This window comes from Mustela erminea, chromosome 3, assembly GCF_009829155.1.
Source record: "Mustela erminea isolate mMusErm1 chromosome 3, mMusErm1.Pri, whole genome shotgun sequence".
In the NCBI taxonomy this organism is placed as follows: Eukaryota; Metazoa; Chordata; class Mammalia; order Carnivora; family Mustelidae; genus Mustela; species Mustela erminea.
The window spans coordinates 121312145-121333993 of record NC_045616.1 but is presented as its reverse complement, the minus strand read 5'-3'; the positions used below and the strand labels follow the sequence as shown (position 1 = coordinate 121333993).

Genomic DNA, 21849 nt, shown 5'->3' with positions numbered 1-21849 from the left:
TGCCTGACTGGAGAACTCTAGGCCTTTTCATTATCCAGAAGAGGATGTGAGAGAGGGAAGTGAGGCAGGGCAGAATCACCGAGGGCCTTCTAAGATTTGCAAAGGAATTGGGGCTTAATGAAAGTGATGGGGAGACACCAGGGAGGCGCTGAAAGGACAATGGTGTGGTTGAATGTGTATATCAGGAAGACCAATGTGTGAGAAAGAGGGCTCGGAGAGGGGCCGGATGAGATTTAAGACTCTTTTGCAGTAACGTGAGCAAGTCCCAAGGAAGCCTGAACTTGACTAGGGGTAGTGGGATGTCCAGAAATGGGTGGATGTCCAGAAATGGACTTCCTGGTAGTAACATCTGTCTTGGTGACAGTAACAAGGACTTGGTGATTGGCTGCCCGCTCTCACTTGGCTCATAAAGCGATGACTTTAGGCAGCTCTAATTACTTTCTCACAAGTTCGATCACTCCTTTCAAAACCAGTACAATTGATTTTTTTGTAGTTCCTTTGTTTTCAAGGATTGGGAAAAGATTTTAAAGTAGTAAAGTATTTATAATCACAAATGCAATATTTGCTCCTTGCAGAAATTCAAAAAATAGGGAAAGAATGAAAGAAGAAAATTAAAAATTATCTGTAAGTCTGCAGTCCAGGGATAATTGCTATTAATGTTTTTGTATTTTTCCCTTCTGGTCTTTTTTTCCAGTATAGTGATTTATTTTAAACTTTTTATAATGAGAATGTTGAAACACACACAAAAGCATAGAGAGGACTCGAATCAACCCAATAGACCCACTGAGGCTTCTAGAAGCAGTCTTCCGCTCTTGCACAGTTGAATTATAAACTTACAAGTAGCTCTTTGCATTTTCTTTTTTCCATTTTTTAAAAAAGATTTTATTAATTTATTTGTCAGAGAGAGAGAGCATAAGCAAAGGAGCAGCAGGCAGAGGGAGAAGCAGACTCCCCGCTGAGCAGGGAGCCTGATGTGAGAGTCCATCCCAGGACCCTGATCATGACCTGAGCCGAAGGCAGACACTTAACCGACTGAGCCACCCAGCGTCCCAACATTTTCTTTTCATATAAAACTTCAGCCTGTTGCCTTAATTTTATGTCTGTGGTCCTGGGTGTTTGTGTGCACTAGCCCTGCTGGCTCTTTGGCCGTTTGCAGATGGATATCTTTACCCAGAACACTGAATAAGACAGTAACAATACCCAAGTCGCACGGTACGCACTGGAGATCTGAAAAAAATACCAGATTCCCTACCTCCTCAGGGGAGCCCAGTGCAGAGGGGACATACTTCTGGGAGTGAGACATCCCCAGCAGGAAATAGCAGCCTATATTTTGACTCACTCACCATAGTTGTCTCTGCAATGGAACCGAAGCTGTTGATGAAAATGTTGCAGCTCACATTCACCGGGGGACCTGCCAATCAAGAGAGATTTCCTGCTTAGCTCCACGACCAGGAAGAAACCCACAGGACAGGACGCTTCTTGGAACACTGACTTCAGGGATGGCTCCCTCTTGGTGGAGGAGACCCTTGCTTGCCCTCCACCCCACCCCTGAGCAGTAGGGGACTCCCAGCCACATGACTGTGCCAGATTCCCTGGTCCCCAAGTGAGCACCAGGTACAGAACACCAGAGGCTGAGCTAGGATGTACTTTCATTAACATAGGATGATTCATCGTCCTGCCATATGGCCGAAATCCCTTCCCCAAACCCCATCGGCTGCCTTCTAATTTGTGGCTGAAATGTATTTATGGCTCCAGCATTTGGAGGCCATCTTGGGAATCGCAAGGAACAGCAAGTTCCTTGCCTTGAACTTATGAACCAAGAAAGATTGCCTGAAAGGGCATGGATGGGGATTACCAGCTGAGGAATCCAGAGGGAACCTCAAGGGAAGTCCATAAGTCTTTATCAAATACTTTCCAGATAAGCTATTTGAATTCTACTGCAAAAGGTAGGAAAGACATGGAGGAATATTTGCTCTTTGGGATCTCATTGTTAGGGGACCTCTGTCGAGTTGAAACCCAATATCTTCATTTTTATTAATGGTAGCAGTTACCTACTACTGAGCATTTCAGGGTTTGCTGCTATCCTGAGAGTGTTACCGATACTATCTCATATCCTCTCCACAACTCCAGAAGAAGATAGTTATTACCTCCATTTTGTCGATGAGCAAACAAAGGCTCCGAGAGATTATTTGCTCAAGACCACACAGCTAGTAAGTGCTTGAGCCAGAGTTGGAGTTCAGATTTCTCTAATTCCAAAGCTGATGACTGGCTGTACTTGGAAGAAAGAGATTCAGAGAGAGGAAGGGACATGCTCAAGGTCACAGAGTGGTAGAATGCGGGATTTTAAGCACTGGGCTTTCCCATGAGCTAACAAAGGGTCCAGTATAAAATAACCAGAGAGGGCTGGGGTGCCTGGGTGGCTCAGTGTAATAAGCCTCTCCCTTTGGCTCAGGTCATGATCTCAGGGTCCTGGAATCGAGCCCCGCATCTGGCTCTCTGCTCGGCAGGGAGCCTCCTTCCTCCTTTCTCTGCCTGCCTCTCTGCCTACTTGTGATCTTTCTCTGTCAAATAAATAAATAAAATCTTAAAAAAAAAAAAAAAAAGTAACCAGAGACGGGTGTGAGACTATGGGTAAGATTGCTACGAACAGTAGGAGTCTAGGTCTAAGAGAGGTTCTGGAGAGCAAGGCATAAGGAAAGATCTCCTGAAGGTAATAAACCTTGAGCTGACCTTGAAGGCAGGAAGACTTGGATAACAGCTCATAATCCTTCCCATGGAGATTGCAATATGCAATCTGTGAAATTTTTCAGGCCTGCTTTCTTGTTGATCCTCATGAGGTCCTGAGGGGGCCAGGGCGAAATCACTATCTCTGCTGCAAAGCTGAGAGTTTTTAATAACTTGCTTAGGCTTATTTAGCCAGCAGGTGGTGGAGCCAGGACTCACACCCAAGTTTTCTGACTGTGGAGAGAAGGAAGCAGATGTCTTTGTGTCCTCTGCGATCCGCTCCTCTCTGCCCCTCTTTAAAGAGGAGCCCAAACATTTGACCCAAACTCAGTCAAAGTTTCCTTCTTTTCAGAAATCTTGGTGTGTAGGAACGGACCCAGTCTTGTAGTGGGAATCCAGGCTTTCCCTCCAAGGGAGTGCCAGGCTCCGTGGGTTTTCGACACAGCTCCGATATTCACGGGCAATCCGATTCAGGCACGCCCCTTCCCACTTCTAGGTCACAACTTGCCCATCAGTCTGGGAGACTAGCTCTGGATCTAGGTAGACACTCTGAGCTCCTTTGGGAATTCCGTTTGGAATTCCCTTATGGAAGCCATTCATGTGAACTACGAGGTTACAGGATTTGGGGACTGAAGGATTTCTTAAGGGTCTACCTCATCAATTTCTTCCCAAACTGCTGTAGAATATGTAGTATCTATCTACTTATTTTAGTAGTATCTATTTATTTATATAGTATTTATGTAGTCTCTATCTACTTATTTTAAAGATTTTATGTATTTATTTGACAGACAGAGATCACAAGTAGGCAGAGAGGCAGGCAGAGAGAGAGAGGCGGGGAAACAGGCTCCCTGCAGAGCAGAGAGGGGCTCGATCCCAGGACCCTGAGATCATGACCTGAGCCAAAGGCAGAGGCTTAACCCACTGAGCCACCCAGGCACCCCTGGGTAACCATTTAAACTGCAGATTCGTCAGCCCGATCCCAGACCCAATGAACCTGAATCATGGGAGCTTAGCCCAGAATGTATTATTGAACAAGCGACCAGGGTGATTCTCACGCACAGACAAGTTTAGGGACCACTGCTAGAATGGCTCGAGCTCCTGTTCAAGGCTGAGTGCTTGCACACCTCCGGCAGCTGGGAACTCATTTCATCGTCTGCAGCTCTTTCCATAGCTGGTTACTTCTGTTCTGCTAAAAAATTTCCCTTATGCTGAGTGGAAATCTGCTTCCTCGTCACTTCCACCTAAACAAAGACCCATTAAAGAACCCCCCCCCCCCCACCTCATTTAGACTCAGACCCAGGCTTTTCTTTTCATTTGGTCTCATACCATTAAGATGCCCCAAAGAGTTACTGCCCTTGCCTCGAAATGACGCACTCAGAGTTCCCACCCAGGCCCTGCAAGTGTCTGTTGCTGTGACTCTCATATAAATTAGATCCTGATTTATGTGTGTGAGAGGGCGCCAGCGAAAGGGACCCCATGGGGAGGTGCGGTTCATTGATATAAATCTGAAATTAAATTATCCTCGAGAAAATTACAATCTGGCTGCCTTTGGCAGTGGGATAATGTATATATTTCATTAAATATTAAAGTTTAATTTTGCTTTTGTGTATGTGTTGGTATTAGGCTGTGTCCCTGATCCTGGGAGCCATTATCCTACACAAAGTCTTAAGAAAGATACAGACTATCAGTGCTAGAAGGGCCTACGTCCTACTGGATTGTTTTATAGATGCAGAAACAGAGGCCCAGGTATGTCAAGGGATGGCCTTCGGGTCGCACTGTCCGGTCAGTTGTGCGAGGACTGGACTCCAGTTCTCCCGCGCTTTCCTTCCGGGTTCTGATTTTTATTGCCACTGTGCTCTGCAGACTGAGGCTGCTGTTCCTGCCCCTCCGTCTTCAGGAGAGTCAAGAGCAGGCAAGTTTTCTGGTGCTTGAAGGGAACTGCTGAGTGATTAATCACTCCGTGGAGTTTTCAAACAACGCAGGCCTCTTCCTCTGTGTTAGGGTCACAGGGCCTTATCTACACGGCCTTTTTGGGAGCTCTGTGGTTTGTAGGGGGCTTTTGGAAATCCCACTTGTGCTTTGAGTGGAAGTGTGAAGGGACCAGAGGACTCAGGGGCGGGAGAACCCTCGTGCCAACATTTCAGCTCTTACCATGAGGGAGAACAGAGAAACCTTGCTTCCCATTTCCTGGGCAGTGAGGTCGGGTGGGGGCTGTGGAGGGTCTTCCAGAAAGATGTGCCTTGCTCAGAGCCTGACTTGGAGGGCACCGAACTGGGTAGAGACACGGCAGGTTTGGGAAAAGTCTAAGACATTATCTAGGCCTGTAGATTTGGGGCCCAGGTGTTCAAAGTAAGTCTCTCAGACTGGGGAGGAGAAGGGCCCTAATTCAATAACTTTATAGTCTGGGTGCAAGCTTCTGTCTTAAAACTGTCCACTGCTAAGCAAGTAAGTAAGTAAATAAATGAACGATTAAATAAATCAACAAATCACTAGCATTAGACAAATAAGTGAATGTGGTTAACTGAGTGAAAATCCCTAGTCTTGACGGCATCCCTTGGGAAAGTCACTTAAATGTTCTAAGCCTTAGCATATATTTTGGTTCATTTGTTCATTCATTCCATGTTGAAAGGTTTACTGAGGGCCATCTATGTGCCAAGTGCAGTGCTGTGCATAAAGGATGACGAATACATGAGCCCTGGATGCGTATGCACACAATCGAGTTCCACTCTCCTTTCTCAGGAGAGCTGGACTGCGGCAGTCACATGGAGTTCCGAGAGAGCCCACCAGGGGGCGAGGTGGGCCGGAATTTCGGAAAATTGCCAGCAGTGCCAGAGGTAACCCGGCGGTCAGGTCTTGAATGTGTTCGATTTGGCCAATGGTGTTTCTAAAAGATATCATTTAGCTGCCAACTTGGAAGATTTCACAGAAAACCCCAGACTCAAGTCTTATCTCGGAAGGCGTGCTGCCCGGGGCCTGCATTCCTGCCTGGCAGCTACCTTAGGACCTGACAGGTGGCTGCCCTTGGCTGAGCCTATGCTTTCTGGTTTTCCCTTATCCCCATCCTGCATCACTCAGGTGTCCTACCTGATCCTTCTGGGTGTCTGAGATTGTGACCCTGGTGAAGGGCTGGAGTCCAGACAGCAACCTTGGTACTTACCTGTCCTTGAGGGAACCAGGGTCATGCTAAGGATGCTGGAAGATAGGGATTCAGGAGAAGGGACCAGGGGAGCCTGGAGGTAAACAGGAGTGGGAGGTGGGCCCCCAAGAATCGACCCCAGTGCATCTCACAGACCACTCTCCATTTGCAGAGCACTCTGAGAAGGGTACTTAGGGAATGGGGAGCAAGGTAAGCAAATATTAGGAAGCTGCTACCAGCTGTCACATCCCTTATTTGGTCTTGGACTTGAGCCAAAAGGAACAGTGAGGAAGGGCATCTGGAATCAAGAATTGATTCGGAGGCTAGCAGTCCTCACAGTCTTCAGAGGCTAGGCTAGTCCTTGAAATCAGATTTCTGCAGGGGTCCTGGGGGGAATGTCAGAGTATGCAGGGTCCCAGGAGCACCCCAAGACCACACCTGCAGAAGTCTGTTCTGCTTGAGATCACTGCAACTTTGGGGCATCCACGGACAAAGGGGACCCATCTCCTCTAGTAACAGACATCGGGATCTTGTAGGACTCTGAGCTAGAAGAAGCTTTTCAGATCACTCCGGTGAGGATTTGTAAATTGGTCACCCACAGGGCGTATCTGGCTCACAAACGTGTTTTGTTTAAATGTATATGTTTTTGGCATCAGGAAATTTTGCATAAATCTTGATTTCTGGCTCATCTTAGAATACTGGATGATCTGGAAATATGGGGCCCTGATTCCTGCAGGGTAACTGTGGGCTGGGGCTAAGGAAAGGCTGTCCCCTTTCAAGGGGTCCGCACCTCTATTTCTCCACAGTCCCTACAACCCCCTTTGGCCTTACTTTTGGCTCCCCTCACTCAGTAAAGTGACCTGCCTAATCTCTGTAGCCATTTGAAATCGTGACTCTGAGAATAGAACGTTTCAAAATTATATAGTAATCCCTGGGAACTTCCAGCAGATGAATTTTTGCTGGAAGTTTCTTCTCTAAAACAAATAAAAGTAGATGGCTTGGGGGAGAAGCGAGGGTGAGTTTGCTCCTTATTCCCTCGACTCCCTTTTCGGGCACATAGTGGAAGGCTGAGAGCTCCATGAAGCATAGTTTAAAGCCCACAGGTACAGCCTACTCAATCCCCGCAGAGATGAGGAACTGAATCCCAGAGCAGGGAAGTGACTTATCAAAGTTCAGAGCGTACGAAACAAAATGTGGACCTGTTTCCCCACATTCCATGTTTGTCTATCTGTCTGTTATGCCAGAGGGAGTTAGTAGGTTTTAAGACTTTTTTTTTTTTTTTTAATAGAGAGAGATCATAAGTAGGCAGAGAGGCAGGCAGAGAGAGAAGGGAAGCAGGCTCCCTGCTGAGCAGAGAGCCCGATGTGGGGGCTCGATCCGAGGACCCCGAGATCATGACCTGAGCCAAAGGCAGAGGCTTAACCCACTGAGCCACCCAGGCGCCCCCACCAGTAGGTTTTAATTCACCTACTGACACCTGGCAACCAGAGGTATGGCTGAGGGCAATTCTCTGAGAATTTGTTTGGACTTGGTGGGGAGGAGACAGAACTGACTAGCAAGGTCTGCCTCTGGGGGAGGGAAGAGTCATGGGATTCATTGCAGGAGTTTACCATCTGCATACAATACCACGCTGCCTGCTTCTGTAATCTAGGAAAGCAGATCCCGGAGGATCTGGAAGGCAAGTTTTCTCTACCTTTAAAGTTGGGCCTGATCCTGGCGTCATATCCAGAGGTTCTCCCCATTAGCTTATCCAGGAAATCCGAGGGTGACATAGGCTTGGGCGCGGAGCGGGCAGCTTCGGCCTCCTTGGACGCAGCAAGGCTAAGAAAGGAGAGAGGAAAGCAGAGGGTTAATGATGACCCTGAACTCACAGACCAGCCTCACCCACACCCAAGAACCACCAGAGTGTTCTCAGCCTGAGAAATAGGCAGTGTGTGTCCTTAATGAGGAAAGACCAGGTTCAGCTGTTTACTTGTCCAGCTGTGGGCCAACACGGGACCCTGGCAGGCAGCTGTGGGTCTGAGGCTGCTGAGAAGCCTCTGCCTCCTCAGGCTTTGTCTCTGGGGTTTTCTGCAATCACACTCGGCTGCTGGGCCTCCCTGGGGAGGAGGTTGAAGGGTTAGCTTCCCAGGAGGCGCTGCACTCTCACGGGTCTGGGGGAAAACTCATCCAGAGACTCTCAGAGATCTCATAGTCTAGCCTTTCCCTGAAGCTGCTCTTCAGAATCAGCCACTAATTAAAAAAAAAGGTTGCCCGAGTCAAATACTTTCGGGAACAGAAATTTAATCAGGCATCTTTACTTCGAGTCTTCTCAGAAGCTTTAACAAGCTTGGAGGCCTATACTTAGGGGACCACCGTCTCACGAAACATACGCTTTTGAAAATGCTCAGTTGGGAACATTGAAGCACAGTTAGTGGAAGACACGGAGGGACGTCCCCGAGTAAACCAGCCTGCCTCTGTGCCTCCAGACCGGGGGATCTGACAGTGGCCTGAGGAGGTGCTCCACACCGTCTCTGTCACCAGCCCCCAGCGACAAAGCTGTTTCAGGTCCTCACTCATGCCGTAGCGTGAATTACTGATGTCTATGAACAGTGGCTGTCCCCCTGCCATGAGGTGCGCAGATCCCCAAGAAGGGTCAAGATTGGAAGCTGAAAGGTTCGAGAATAGTCATTTGCATTGCTTTGGGCCAGAGAGCTTTCCTAGTCCTTAAATGATAGCAGGAGAGATGGCTGGGAGCAGGCGCCACAGTGGTGTGTGGCCCTGTCAGGAGCTGGTACGCTGCGGGACGGCCATGCATAGGGGGATGAGTGTGTGCACGCACGTGTGTGTGTGTGTGTGTGTGTGTGTGTGTGTGTGTTGCATAAGATGGGAGCTTCTGTCACCTAGCCAAGTAGGACATTGTGTTCCCCAAAGATCCGCACTCAACCGCTCTTGTTTTTCGCCTTTGCTTGTTTCTGATCTCACAGTTGCAATGGTTTAAGTGATCCCCTCTAAGGGACGACTCTCAAGTCTGTCTCCTCCTGGCTGCCGCAGAAGCCCCCTTTACTCATTGGCAAACCTGCCCGTGCCTCAAATTCATCTCGTGAACGGGATGCCCCAGCTTCCTCTCTGAACTTGCTCCTGCAGATCCCACTTCCCCAGACAGCGCCCGAGTTTGGCCACTGTCTAGGTCTACAAGCTCCAGAGCCATCTTGTCTCCTCATCCCCCTTTCCCGTCACATCCCTCGCTCACCAGGCCCTGGACCATGCTACCCGGTAATATAGCTGTGCTTGTGTTTGAAGACCAGGAATCATGGTCTTGTTTACTTGTTCTTTCAGTCCCCTGCTGTGTCTACGACGGTGTCTCAGGCATAATTGATACTCGGCGACTGCACAATGAATGAATGAATGAATACGATGCTACTTTAATTAATCAAATATTCTGGTTAGTAGGATCTTCATAAATATTCATGTATGGATTAACAATTTTTAAAGTAATTAGACTATTATTTCCAGTAATAAAGAATACCGAAAGTGATCTGGTATTCCTGTGCAGGTCCAGAAGGCACTTCAGGATTATTAAACACTCACGTTACCTAACCTGAAGATCCCTTATCCACATACTCAGGAGCTCGTTATGATTGTCAAGACGAGGGACAATGCATTTTACTGTTTGTGTGTGTGTGTGTGTGTGTGTGTGAGGCTGGATGTTTGTGAGAGGGTGTGATGTGGACAGGTTTCTAGGTGTGATATGTACAAGTGAGTGGGTGGGTACAGATGTGTGTGAGGACTGGGATGTGATGGGGTGTTTGTGGATATGCGATGGATTGTGTTACACAGATACGTATGTGCAAACATGCACATCTGTATGTGTACATGTGGGGTAGATGTACGTGTTGGGTATAAGGTATGCGTGTGTGGAAGGCTTGTGTGGATGTGTGGATGCGCATTACCTGTATGTGCTTCTGAAATGTACCGTGAAATGTAATGTAAGATAGCGCAAAAACAGTGAGAACACATGTCTGGAATTTATCCTGTCTCACTTACTTATAAGCTGTGTGACCTTGGGGAAGTTACTCAACTTCTCTGAACTTGAGTTGTCCCATAGGTCACATTAGTTTTACATGAGTGGTAACTGAGGTAGCACAGCTAAAAAACAACCAAGGACAGTTCTTGGGACATAGCGGGCCCTCGGTATATTGTCTTGCTCTTGCCTTGCTCTGTGTGTATACATGTGTACGTGTGTGCATGTGTGTGTGCATGTGTGCGTGTGTGTTTGAAGCACTTCAGAGCCCGTCTGGGGGCATCTTCTGGTCTCACTGCTGCTTTCCGCTGCACCACTGGCCCTAGTGACTGGGAGACCTCTCCAGATGCCTGCTGTGGGCCCAAGTTAGTACCACAGTCCCAGCCTTTTCCCCATTCACCGCCAGACTCATGGCTGCTCTGTGGCTCTGGCGTGAGCCGACGGGACCACAGGCGTCCAACTGGTGATTTACGACTTTTCTGCTGCTATAATTCACTTCTAGAGCCTTTCTAGCAGTGGTGGTTATGAAGCTTTCATAAGCTCCTGTTCTCTCTCCAGCCCCTCCTCTCAGATAATAAGATTTGGGAACATGGTACTCCCTCCCAGCAGCTAGGAGAGCACCCGCCCGCCATCTCTGGGCCCTTAGGCCTCTTTCATAAGCCCGAATCCTATTATGCCGTACTGGGAGAGAATGAATTCGCCCCAAATTGCCCTCTACCATTTGCTATTAGCGAAATGTGCCATTTAATACCAGAATCCTCCCCCAAGCCAAGGAGTCCTCTGGTCACCCAGCTCTCAAGTCTGCTGCATTTCCGGTCCAGTTACCTGGCCACTGACTCCCTATAAGCTCTGGCATGGGGAGCTGAATTGAGGCCATGGAGACTCTGAGAGGTTAAGTAACTGGCCTCAGGTCACACAGCGCTTTCACGACAGAAGTGTTTAGAACTCAAATTTTAAAGCGCTGCTTCATCCAAAAGCTACAACATATGGGAAAGCCTTGTAAACTGTGAAGAGTATCCACAACTTCGCTGCTACTGTTACTATTTGTGGTGGAAGCTTATGGTTTCCCATGACATCTGGGAGCATCAGAACAGGAGTCTGACTCGACAGTTTTGATCCCGCAGCTGCACTCCCCACCCTGAAACGTGGAGAAGAAAGGGTTGTGGGTCGCCCCATGATCTGTGTCCTCAAGGGATTCACGGAAGAATTCTTTGAAATTCTGAGATCCGCTAGTCCCAGCTGGTATCTCGTACCTGTGGGTTTTCTGGGGATCGCTTTCACATTTTTGATTCTGTGTTTCTGCACCACCTGTCCTCGTCAGTTACAATGTTTCCTTAAATCACCTCACTTCTTTCAAACTTACTCTTTTTAAACACCGGACTTGGGATTTCACAACTTAAAAATGAAAAAGCACCATTGTTTCTCGGAATAGACATAACCCCCAAGAGGGAAAGCGGTGAAAACAAAACAAAAAGAGAAACCTAAAATTCTAGTTGCCCACTATTGATTACCAACATTCACAATGGACAAGGCCTGCCCAGAGTCCCAGGGGAAGACCAGCAAGGATTGCGAAAAGGTTGGAGACACATTAACACCTGTCTGAGACTTTAATGAGAGCTGAAAAGGAAAGAGCTCAATCATAATTCACTGATACTCTGTGTGAACTACCCCATCTCTTACTGCCCAAGACCAAAATCTCTCTAATTCTTTTCTACATGCAGAGTCTTTATTTGAATGTCAAAATAGCCATGCCCCTCCACTTGATAATCATTGTACATTTCCGTCTATATTTAGAAAGCACAGTTCACAGGGAATTAGTTCAAGGGCCCCCTATAGTAAATCTGTGCTCTGTGCTTTTGTGCAGAGTACATATGCATCAAGGAGCCCTTGGTGTACATTTAGAACCACTACCTCTGGTGAACTTGAACATTTGCTTATAGACCGTGAGCTACTGAACAGAGTAGCTGGGGATGAACCTGAGAAATGAGACCTTTGATTGTGAGGATTTGCTAACCCTATGAAAGTATTTGGAAATGATGCAAATTGTTTCAGGGATTACTGCAATGTAATGGAGTGAATCAGACTCGGTTGAGACAGATTTGATTAATAGTAATTTCAGAAAGACAGTGAGGTCTTCTGGGACCAAGTGTGCTGTCTGTCCCTCACTGGGAAGGCTTTATGGCAAAAGCTGCAGTGACTGGACAGAGTCACCTTAGTGTCTGGAGATTTGTCACACAGGGAGACTTTGGTACTTAAAGGACCTCAGTTTTGACTCCTAATAAAAGAGACCGTGGAGAGATCCAGGAGTGGGTTTCCAAGCAGGAGGTGGGGGGTGGAAGCAGGGGGACACTGTGAAGTGGGGGATGTGTGATCTTCAGAGAGTCACTCCCCTTTGTGGCTTTCAGTTTCCCAAGCTACAAAATAAGGGGGTTAGAAAAGTCTCTAAGAGTCCTTCTGGCCCTAAACTATCATTTTATAAGTCCATAATATTCCCTCTCCCCCCAACCCCCTTTACATGCATTTGTTCTTGGCATCTAAATTTGTCTGGAATCTTTTGAGGGAACATGAGCATGTCTGTGACGTGGTTTTTCCCAATCCAGTCTCGAGATTTCTCTCCAGTGGAACAGCTCATGTTTCAGGGATTTGTTGGAAGAAAGGCCAGATCAATGCTCAGGTTCTCATTCTCCTGTTGCAACATCAATTGGAAATAGGGAATCGATATGGAGCTGTCAATCCGAATTTCAAATGAGCTGGGGTTGGCACCATGCGGGTGAGAAACGGTTTTCAATTATACCCTGCATGGCCCCGCACCACCAAGAACCATTCTGGGTTAGCAGAGGAAGTCCCCCTGACAGATGCCATCTCCAAGGCTCAATATAGCTGATAAGTCAGGAGGTCCAGGGTGGGAAACAGGGAGGGTAAGGTGAGGGGCAGGAGAGAGACGAACAGGCAGAGGGTAACCTAGGGAGAGGCAGGCAGGGCTGGAGGAGAAGCTGCAGGTGCGGGCTGAGAAGGGGAGGGCGTTGGAGCCGGGAGAGGAGAAAGTGAGCGGGAAGGTGCCTCAGGTGTGGCCAGTCCTATAATCGAAGGGTTCAGTGAGCACAAGGGACGGGCGCTCCACTGCACTTAGTGGGACGGTGCAGGCTTTCCAAGAGGCTTTGCGGGGAAAGCGATTTTTTATAGTAGAGCTTGAAGGTTGGGTGTGGGATTGGCCTGGAAGAAATAGGGGAGGAGGAGGAGCGCTTTGAGTAGAAGGGACAGTGCGTGTTCAGTCTAGAGGGGAGACAGGACTTGGAGAACTGAAAGATGTTTAGCGTGTGTGACGGAAGGAAAGGGTGGCGGAGGAAGAGAGAGAGAGAGAACAATGATAAGCGGTGAAGATGAAACATTGAGTCTGTGAGGTTGGGAGTAGCAGGGACGCGTCCTCTGGGTCTCTGTCCTTACAGTGGGTCCAAAAGTTAAGGTAAGATTACCCGTCGCTAATCTCTTTACAGTAAAATGAATCCATCTTGAGTGCTCAGCTGTTTTGGGTTATACTGAATCGTGGTCTGGCCAGGCTTGAGGAATGGGCCCTCCCAAAACATCTCCCAGTGAGGGGTGTCCAACTTGGCTTCCAGGCAACTTGTCCTCTGACTTGGGCCAGAATATCTCCCCGCTCTGTCTTGGCAAGGAAGTGATCCAATGAGAGAGTATTTATTCTGGGCAGAAAGTACCTGGTCAACTAGTCTGAGGTTGTCTTAAAGTCTGCTAGCTGCTTGCATGGGCATTTACTTACGACACAGTTTTGAAGGTCACTATGGAACAGAAGAAAACACATTAAGGTGGGAACTGGGGAACAGGAGTATAGTTGCAGCTCTAGCTCTAACTTCCTGGGTGGTCTCAGGCTAATTCTGTCTCCTAGATGGGCCTCAGCTTCCTCATTGAATTGGCCAGTTGGCATTAGGTCAGGCACAATGGCCTGTTCTGTGTTGAGTGCCCACTTCCGTTCAGCAGGGGCTGGTTGCTCGGAGATGGGTTCTGGGACTTGACCCAGCAGGGAAGGTACCAGGACGGCTCATCAGTCTGTCCAGGGACTAGACTGTGGAGTTCCAGCTTGTCTTCATTTTGCAGGCCCTCTTGCTGTGAAATCTTCTGCTCTGATCCTTCTGACTTAATAAGCACCCACTAAACGTGTAAGGCACTATGGGGGAGATGCAGATGAACATGTCATTGCCGACAGAAAACGCCCTCCGTGTGGGTAGGGTTTGTGTCTGTCTCCTTCGGGGCTTGGTGTGTGGTAGCAATCAATAATCATTTGTTGATGAAGGACCTTTGCCCTCTTGTTGTTGATAGTGGACCAGATAGAACAGATTGGGGACAGAAACGACCATCAGAGGTCGCCACCCAGCTTAGGAGGTATCATTGGATGGCTATGGTGGTTCAGAGAAGGCAGGCAGTGTTTAGGGGAAGGTGGAGACATGAATCAGAGAATTTTTCTGAGTTTTAATTTTAGCTTCTGCACTTTCAGAGAGAAACAACATTTGCTGTTGTCTATGTTGTGCATTTTAGAGGGAAAACTTTCTTTCTTTTGCCTGTGGGCTGTCCTGGGGAAAGGTAGGGGGAGAGGTGCTGGGGAGGGCTCATGTCCTAGGCTCCTGGGAAGAGGTGCGGCTGTTACTCTCTGGCCTTCTGAATTTGACCAGTTTTCTGGGCCCTGGCCCTGGCATTCGGGAACCTTGGGGTTGCTGTGCAGTGCAGGCCCTGCTGGTCGCCCTTAGCTTGGCCTGGGTTGCCGCCTGAGGTCAACATCTGGCTTTTCATGGCCAGCTGTGCAATTCCAATTTTATTTGATTGCAGTAGGGGCTTAAGCTGGCCAGGGAGGGCCTGACAACTTATTACTCTCGCTTCATGACCTGCTAAGCATCCCTGGGGGCAGAATGTCCCAGTTGGCATGCTTGGAGCCCAGTTCTCCCCAGGGACTTACGGAACAACACCTACTTCCCCCAGCTATATCTGCTCCCTGTAAGAAAACCTTATCTGTGTCAGAAAGCACATGTATTTGAATATGATTCTCTTGTGTAGGAAGATAAAATCTTGGATCCTTGGAGCTGGAAGGAACCTTGAGACTCCATCTGGTTCTTCCTCTGCCCCTAGGGCAGTGGGAATCTTTAGGGATCTTTCATATGCCTTACCATTGCTTCTGGTCTGTTCTTCTGGATAACCTTCTATCTAATAACTCTTCTGCTTTATGTTCTGTATCTCCACAAAGCAGGCTGGCAGGAGAGGGTGGGGAGGAGGCTCCTTGGGAAACTGAAGGAGGCACTCACTCTTAGGGTTTGGTAGGCCCTTGCATGTGCCCGAGAGTGAGCCCCTCTTTAAATGCAGTGTTGTAGGCGCCTCACTTGCCTCACCCTAGTCCTGGCCCTGCTGTGGCATCACAGAGCCACCAACCCAGTCCATCGAAGATAAAATTTCCTGTCGGTCATCAAATGCTGTAGGCAATCTCCTATAGGAGAGGGAGTCTAGACCTCCTGCAACCTCTCATTTCATTTCCAGAAAGCTGTGTTTTGTTTTTTCTTGTTTAGTGGCAAGAAACAGCATTATGTATTCTGCCTCATTGTGTCCTGCCAGCAGCCTGAGCAGTAAGAAGTCTGTCCCATTTTACAAGTAAGAGAATTAAGGCTTAAGACTCGCTTGGCGAACTAGCCGTGGCACACCACACTGTATTTGCCTAACTGATGTCAAGGTTTTCCTTCCTCCAGCCTCTCTCCTCCTCACCCCATGTGTCGGTTCCAAGGCTGGAATCACAGCAGCTCTTCGTGTTTTATGGTTCAAGCTCAGCCTTCCACTCTGTAGCCTCCCTTTTCTCTGGGGTCTGGGGCACTCAAGGGGTTATGTAGGCGAGAATGGTGTTTGTGCGCTTCCTTCCAGGCTCTTAGTAAATATGGTTCCATGAGGCACAGAGCCTGGCCCACGGTCAGGGCTCAATAGTTACTTGTTAAGCGGGTGATAAGCACCTGGCATTCCAGGGGAAGCAGAATTTAGCTGTACAGGTACTAGGCCTCTGTGATGTGATTTGACTGGAGTCAAAAAGTCCCCAGTTCTGGCCCTCATACCTTTAGTCAGTCCCTGGGGAAAATACTTGATGTCTTCTGGGAAAATCCAAGGCTGGAAAATAGGAGAAGCCATCCTTTTCTTTCGGCAGCATCCACAACCCTCCCACAGGTTGACCTAGGCCGGTGGCCTAGGTCAAACCCATGTCTATGCATAAGCCTCACATTTCTCCCCACTGACGTCCCTAATTACAATTCTACAACAGCCCTCTCACTTTGTCAGTTCTACAACAACCATCTCACTGACTGTCCCTGTATGTCTCACCTGCGGAAATTTTCCCATGCCTTTGAGTGCATGTCATTCCGCAATGAGTCACAGTGTGGGGAATCCAGGGGACCCTTCAGAGACTTGAGTGCTGAAGAACAGGCCTATGGGGTTTGCTCTGCCAGAGTCGAAGCTCTTAGCAGGCCCTACGTAATCAGCATGCATCCCACGAGCTGGACAAGAGAGCAAATGGCTCTCATTACCTTCAATGCAGCTTTCTTTTTAATCAGATAAATCTCACTGGAAAAGTATATCTTTGCAGAGAATGGAGCTTGAGGCTTCTGGACAAAAAGTTTTGGGAGGAAAAATTGCACTGATCAGTAGGGATTGGTCATTTAAGGTTGCCAAGACCTGGGAGTGTCACTATTGAGGAGAAATAATAATAGGATAAAAGCAGATAAAGTCATGGTATTAGCTCATGGTAGGGAGAGCCTCCAATCACTTAGCACCTACTATGGGCGGAGTTCTTTACAGGTGTCCCTGGATTTAATCTTCTCAACAGTCTCATGGAGATGACATCATTACCTCCGTTTTATAGATGAGGAAGCGGACGCTTGCATTGTCAGGGATGTAGCCAAGGTTGTATGGCTTATATAGGGCTCTGCCCTCAGTCAGCTGGCCTGTGAAGTCCACGCTATTATCTGCTACACTCTGGTGACTCTTCCAAGGGACAGAGATTGCAAAGTCCCTCTGAGGAGCCACTGTGGTTCATGATAAACTGCCGGCATGACTCTTGGACCTACTGGTGGGAATTCCTGGAACTCTGGAAATCAGGAAGGATGAGTTGAGAACAATATGTTGATCACTCTCAGACAGATAACACTTTCCGTGTATATGGCACTTCCAAATTGGTCGCTACATTTGCTCCTTGTCCCACGCCCGTGACAGCCTCTCTGTGTGCAGGTGATGGCTGGAGGCCCCACCGGAAGGCTGAGAGAGCTGCTCAGGGCCTCCACTGGCAAAGCCATAACGTGACCAGGATCTCAGATGTGGTCTGGGTCATCCTGACAATTTGGCCCTTCCCAAAAGACAGGAAGGGGATGGGCAAACCTTTCTTGGCTGTTCATTAAGTTGTTTCTCGGAATTTCCCTGGCATTAGCTTGACTTCCATTTAGTTTTTCCATCTTAGTTGACTCATCTTTAAAATACAACCTGCCTTTACCAACTGCCGGTGTTGTTCGACTGGCCGAAGACCCTGTGTTTTTACAGATGCTGTGGAAACATGCTCTTTCGCCTCAGAGGGCGGTCAACCTTTTTCATTCTCTTGACACTTTGAAGTCCTCCTCATCTCCTTTGAGTTAGGATTAATTTATCAGTTCATTTGTTTACTTATTTATCCCAAACTATCTAAGCAGTACCTACTAGAAGTCAGAGATTATACCAGGTGATTGAGCAAAATATGAATAATATAGTTATAACTGCAAGCCCATGTTGAGTAGTTATAAAGTACTAGGTTTCAGTATTTAGTCCTTAATATAATCCTATGGGTTGGGGAGTCATAATTTCCATTTTACTCATGAGGAAACTGAGGTTCACAGAGGTTAAATAACTTTTCTAGGTAGACCTGACCTGGTGCACTCTCCCTTAACTTTGTCAGTAGTGAATATGCCTTAACCCTCACTTTGCACAAACTCCCAAACTTCCTACTGCCAAACACATAGGAGGACCTACATGAAGACATGTGAGTGTTTGAATACCTGGGCCTCTAAGAAAAAAACGTATCACTTTTCCCTTCAAGTCTATACCAGCTGAGGCCCGTAGTGGAAAGTAAGCCACATTGCAATGGAGCCCTAGGAAATGCATCAACAAAAAGGGATATTTATCTCAGAGAAAACAGGTTTTCATGAGGGGAGCCTGGATGTGTGTGGCCCTCAGACATCCAGGAGACTGATTTCAAAGGAGGATGTTGAGAAAATAAAACATCCTCGCTGGGCTTGGAGGAAGGATGACCTTAAATTGTAGAAAGAGCAACTTGGATTCAAATGTGAAGCTGCCTTTAATCAAGGGAGAGCTGGGGCTTTGGAAAGAGGAGCTTAACTGTGAGTTGAGAGGGTTGGGTTTAGCTGAGGTGGGTATTTGTATGTAAATACAGAGTTTTCCAGAAGCTCCAGAGCTCTAATCCTTCTCTAAATAGCCCTTGTTCCTTCCCTTGAATCCTCTAAGACAGAGAGCTGCGGCTCTGCTCACTGGGGTGGAACTTCTTTGTCTCACTCAGCGGGTTCCAAAGTCTTGGGGAAGACCAAAGGGAGAGAAGATATAGAATTATGAACCTGGTCATCTTGTGCATTTAAAAAAAGAGGCATAGGGGCGCCTGGATGGCTCAGTGGGTTAAGCCGCTGCCTTCGGCTCAGGTCGTGATCCCAGGGTCCTGGGATCGAGCCCCGCATCGGGCTCTCTGCTCAGCGGGAAGCCTGCTACCTCTTCTCTCTCTGCCTGCCTCTCTGCCTGCTTGTCATTTCTCTCTGTCAAATAAATAAATAAAAAAAAAATAAAAAAAATTAAAAAAGAGGCATTTATTGAACACCTGCTATGAGTTAATGACCGTATATTCTGGTATTACAAAATCAGTAGGGTAGATCGCCGCCATCTTAGAGAGAAGGAAACAGACTCAGAGGTTAGCTGACAATGATAGCAATTGCCATCTGTGCTCCAACACTTTCTAGGTGCTACGTACTGAGCTGAGAACTTTCACATCGGTGCTTTCTAAGCCATCCAGCGACTCTATGAGATAGGACCACTTTCTCCTCCATTTTACAGGTAAGGAAACGAAGGCTTGGAGAGCTTACATGACCTCATCAAGGTGCTCTGATGGCAGAATTGGTACGTGGCTGTAACTGAGGTGGAATTTGGGCCCAGGTTTTGGAGCAGCTGTTTACAGGTGTTACAACAGCTCACTCAACTGGACTGTGCATCGTGTTGACTTTCTGTTCCTCTGTGGTTTAGTGTAAGCCTCTGTGAGAAACATTGCCTGAGGAGAATTCAGGGGAAGACATGTCAGGGAAACCTGTGAGACCCAATGAGACAAAAGGAAGACAGATGGACGATGAAGGAACGACTAGGTGCCCCTTCCTGGTTGAGGATGAAGGAAGGCTAATAGCAGAAGGAATGCAGGGTCAAGGCTGCTTTGTCTTTCTTTTCCTTCTGGGGTTTCTTTCCTTTCTACTCTGTGGGATCCTCCAGCAGGGTCACCTCTTCATAACTCACAGGGGGACTACCCAGGAGGCCAAATTCCTTTGCCTTCTGCTTCTTGCTGCAGGTGTCAGAGGCAAAGAGAAATAGCCGGGGGTACAGGGCAAGCTGCTGATGTGGAGTCAGAAATCCCTGTTTGACTCCTGCCTGATCCTTTCTTGTGTGTCCTTGGGCTAGCCCTTTACCATAATTAAGCATCCGTTTCTTCATCCATAGGGTGTAGATATCTTCTGTGCTAACTTATGAATGACTACTTGAAACCATGTTGAAGAAAACATAAGGTGCTACCCAAGTAAGAATGCCCTTCTGGCCTGGAACCCGGGCGTGCTCTACAGACTCTGCCATCAGACTCAGGTTCTGCCATTTCCTACCTGTGTGGCCTTGGACACACCACTTATCCTCTCTCTGTCTCTGCATCTGTAGATGGGGGTGATAGAAGTTGCTGCTTATGGGGTTGTTGTAATGAGTAAGTCCATCTTTTGTAGTGCTTGATTTGATTCTCAGCACATCGTGAATGCCCAATACATTTTGTATCGATTCAGAGAGAATTGATGGATCTAGGCTCTTTGATGAGGGATAAATAGATGGGCTTCTAGAGCTTTCTTTGGGCTTTGCACTTGGATGCTCAAGGACCACCCACTGCCACACCTCCAGGAGTTCTCTGGGGGATCCTTCTCCTGTGCTCCTGGTAATTTATCGGGTAGGTAGTCAATGAATAGCATTACTTTGGCATTTCAGTCAATAGGATTAAGATGATCTGATGGTAACAGAGTAGTAACTGCTGCTGCACAGATGGAAACTGTCCAGTGGCAAAAACTGTTCCTCACAAGCTGGCTAGCTGCCCTCAGACCAGACTCTTATAGCCCTTTTAAAAAAATAACATTTTCCTCTGACGATTAAAACAATAAATGCACATTGGAAAAATACAACATCAACAACAACAACAAAAGAAAAAAAAGAAGAAAAATTCAAAGAAAAAAAATAAAACCCTCCTGGAAATCCCATCATCTAGATACCAACTGTTACCATATTAGTAAATTTCTTCTGGGTTTTCTTTTTGCCTCTGTAGATTATAAATTGGTTTTGTTTCCTGCCTTTTTTAAATTTTAACTGAAGATTCTGAAAGAGCATTTTTCTCTTGTTATTAAACCTTTAGAAACACAATTATAAATGACTGCCTAGGCCAATGTGTGGCTGTATTAGCATTCACTTAGCTATCCCTCTCCTGATAGGTATTTGTATTATTTTCAAGTTTTCACTATTATAAATGATGCTGTGAAAACCTCCCTTGGTCACAAACCTCTGTTCATGTCCTAGAAGCAAAATTGCTGAGTCAAAGAGTATGACTATTTCTAAGGCAGAACAACTAAACCAGTGCAAAGGAGATCCCGTCCCCTTCAACGCCAGGACCAGCAGGCTCCTCATTGAAAATTCTTTATAATGTGGAGTCTGCTTAGGGCAAGGGTTGAAGGAAATGGTGGGACAGTGAAAGTTAATAGAGATGACCACATTTATCTTTTTTCTTTTTCTCCATTAACTCAGATTGCCCAAGAGCCCATAGACATCAGCGTGTGCTACCGGGGAGAAAGAGAGACCTTTGTGACAGTGTAGTTCAGAATCCAACGTTGCAGATGCCAGACATTTCTTTTTATATATTAAATTTCCCCCCCATGTCTTCTGCCTGCATCATATCCAATTTTTTATCCCTGAAAGTACTTAAATACAGTAAATACTTGGTTTGAGAGGGGGCATGGTGTAGCAGGCTCAAATCTGTCACAAGGCTGTTGATCTTGGGCAATTCACTTAGCCTTCTCAAGTTTATTTCTTTATCAGAAAAAGGAGGCCATGGGACGCCTGGGTGGCTGAGTTGGTTGAGCAGCTGCCTTTGGCTCAGGTCATGATCCTAGCGTCCTGAGATCGAGTCCCACATTGGGCTCCTTGCTCGGCAGGGAGCCTGCTTCTCCCTCTGCCTCTGCCTGCCACTCTGTCTGCCTGTGCTTGCTCGCGCTCCCTCTCTCTCTCTGATAAATAAATAAAATCTTAAAAAAAAAAAAAAAAGAAAAAAAGAAAAACGAGGCCATGGAGCAAAAATGTGCTCCTGGGATTGCTGGGGTTGAGGACAAAATTCATCCCAGATACTGATGTGGTACCCAACACACAGAAACCACTCAGCCTATTTGCTATTATTACAAATAAAAATTAAAGTCTTTGTGAGATTCAAACATTCTTCACTCAAGTTCTATGCCAGTCTAGCTTACACCTAATAATTCTGAAGAACTTCAGAAAAATAGAAAGGCTAAGAGAGGCAGGTACGGCAGGAAATAAGGGATGTGGGCTGTGCTTCAAATCTTGGCTAATTTATTATGTTCTGGTGTAAGCCCTGCATTTTAAGAGGAACATTAACAGGTTGGAGCAGGTCCAGAAAGGAACAACTGGGCTG

At 47.2% G+C, this 21849-nt stretch overlaps 1 protein-coding gene across 2 annotated transcripts in view; it reads right to left on the bottom strand.

Annotated features, from left to right (window-relative positions):
• The window catches only part of GLRA1 (glycine receptor alpha 1), an 82218-nt gene that overhangs the window by 42082 nt on the left and 18287 nt on the right, over nt 1-21849 (bottom strand). For both annotated transcript variants that reach the window (XM_032337249.1, XM_032337250.1), the window contains exons 2-3: nt 7554-7681; nt 1344-1411 (exon numbers count right to left, since the gene is read on the bottom strand). In XM_032337249.1, the coding sequence (XP_032193140.1) occupies nt 1344-1411; nt 7554-7681 (196 nt within the window). The remainder of the gene's footprint in view (nt 1-1343; nt 1412-7553; nt 7682-21849) is intronic.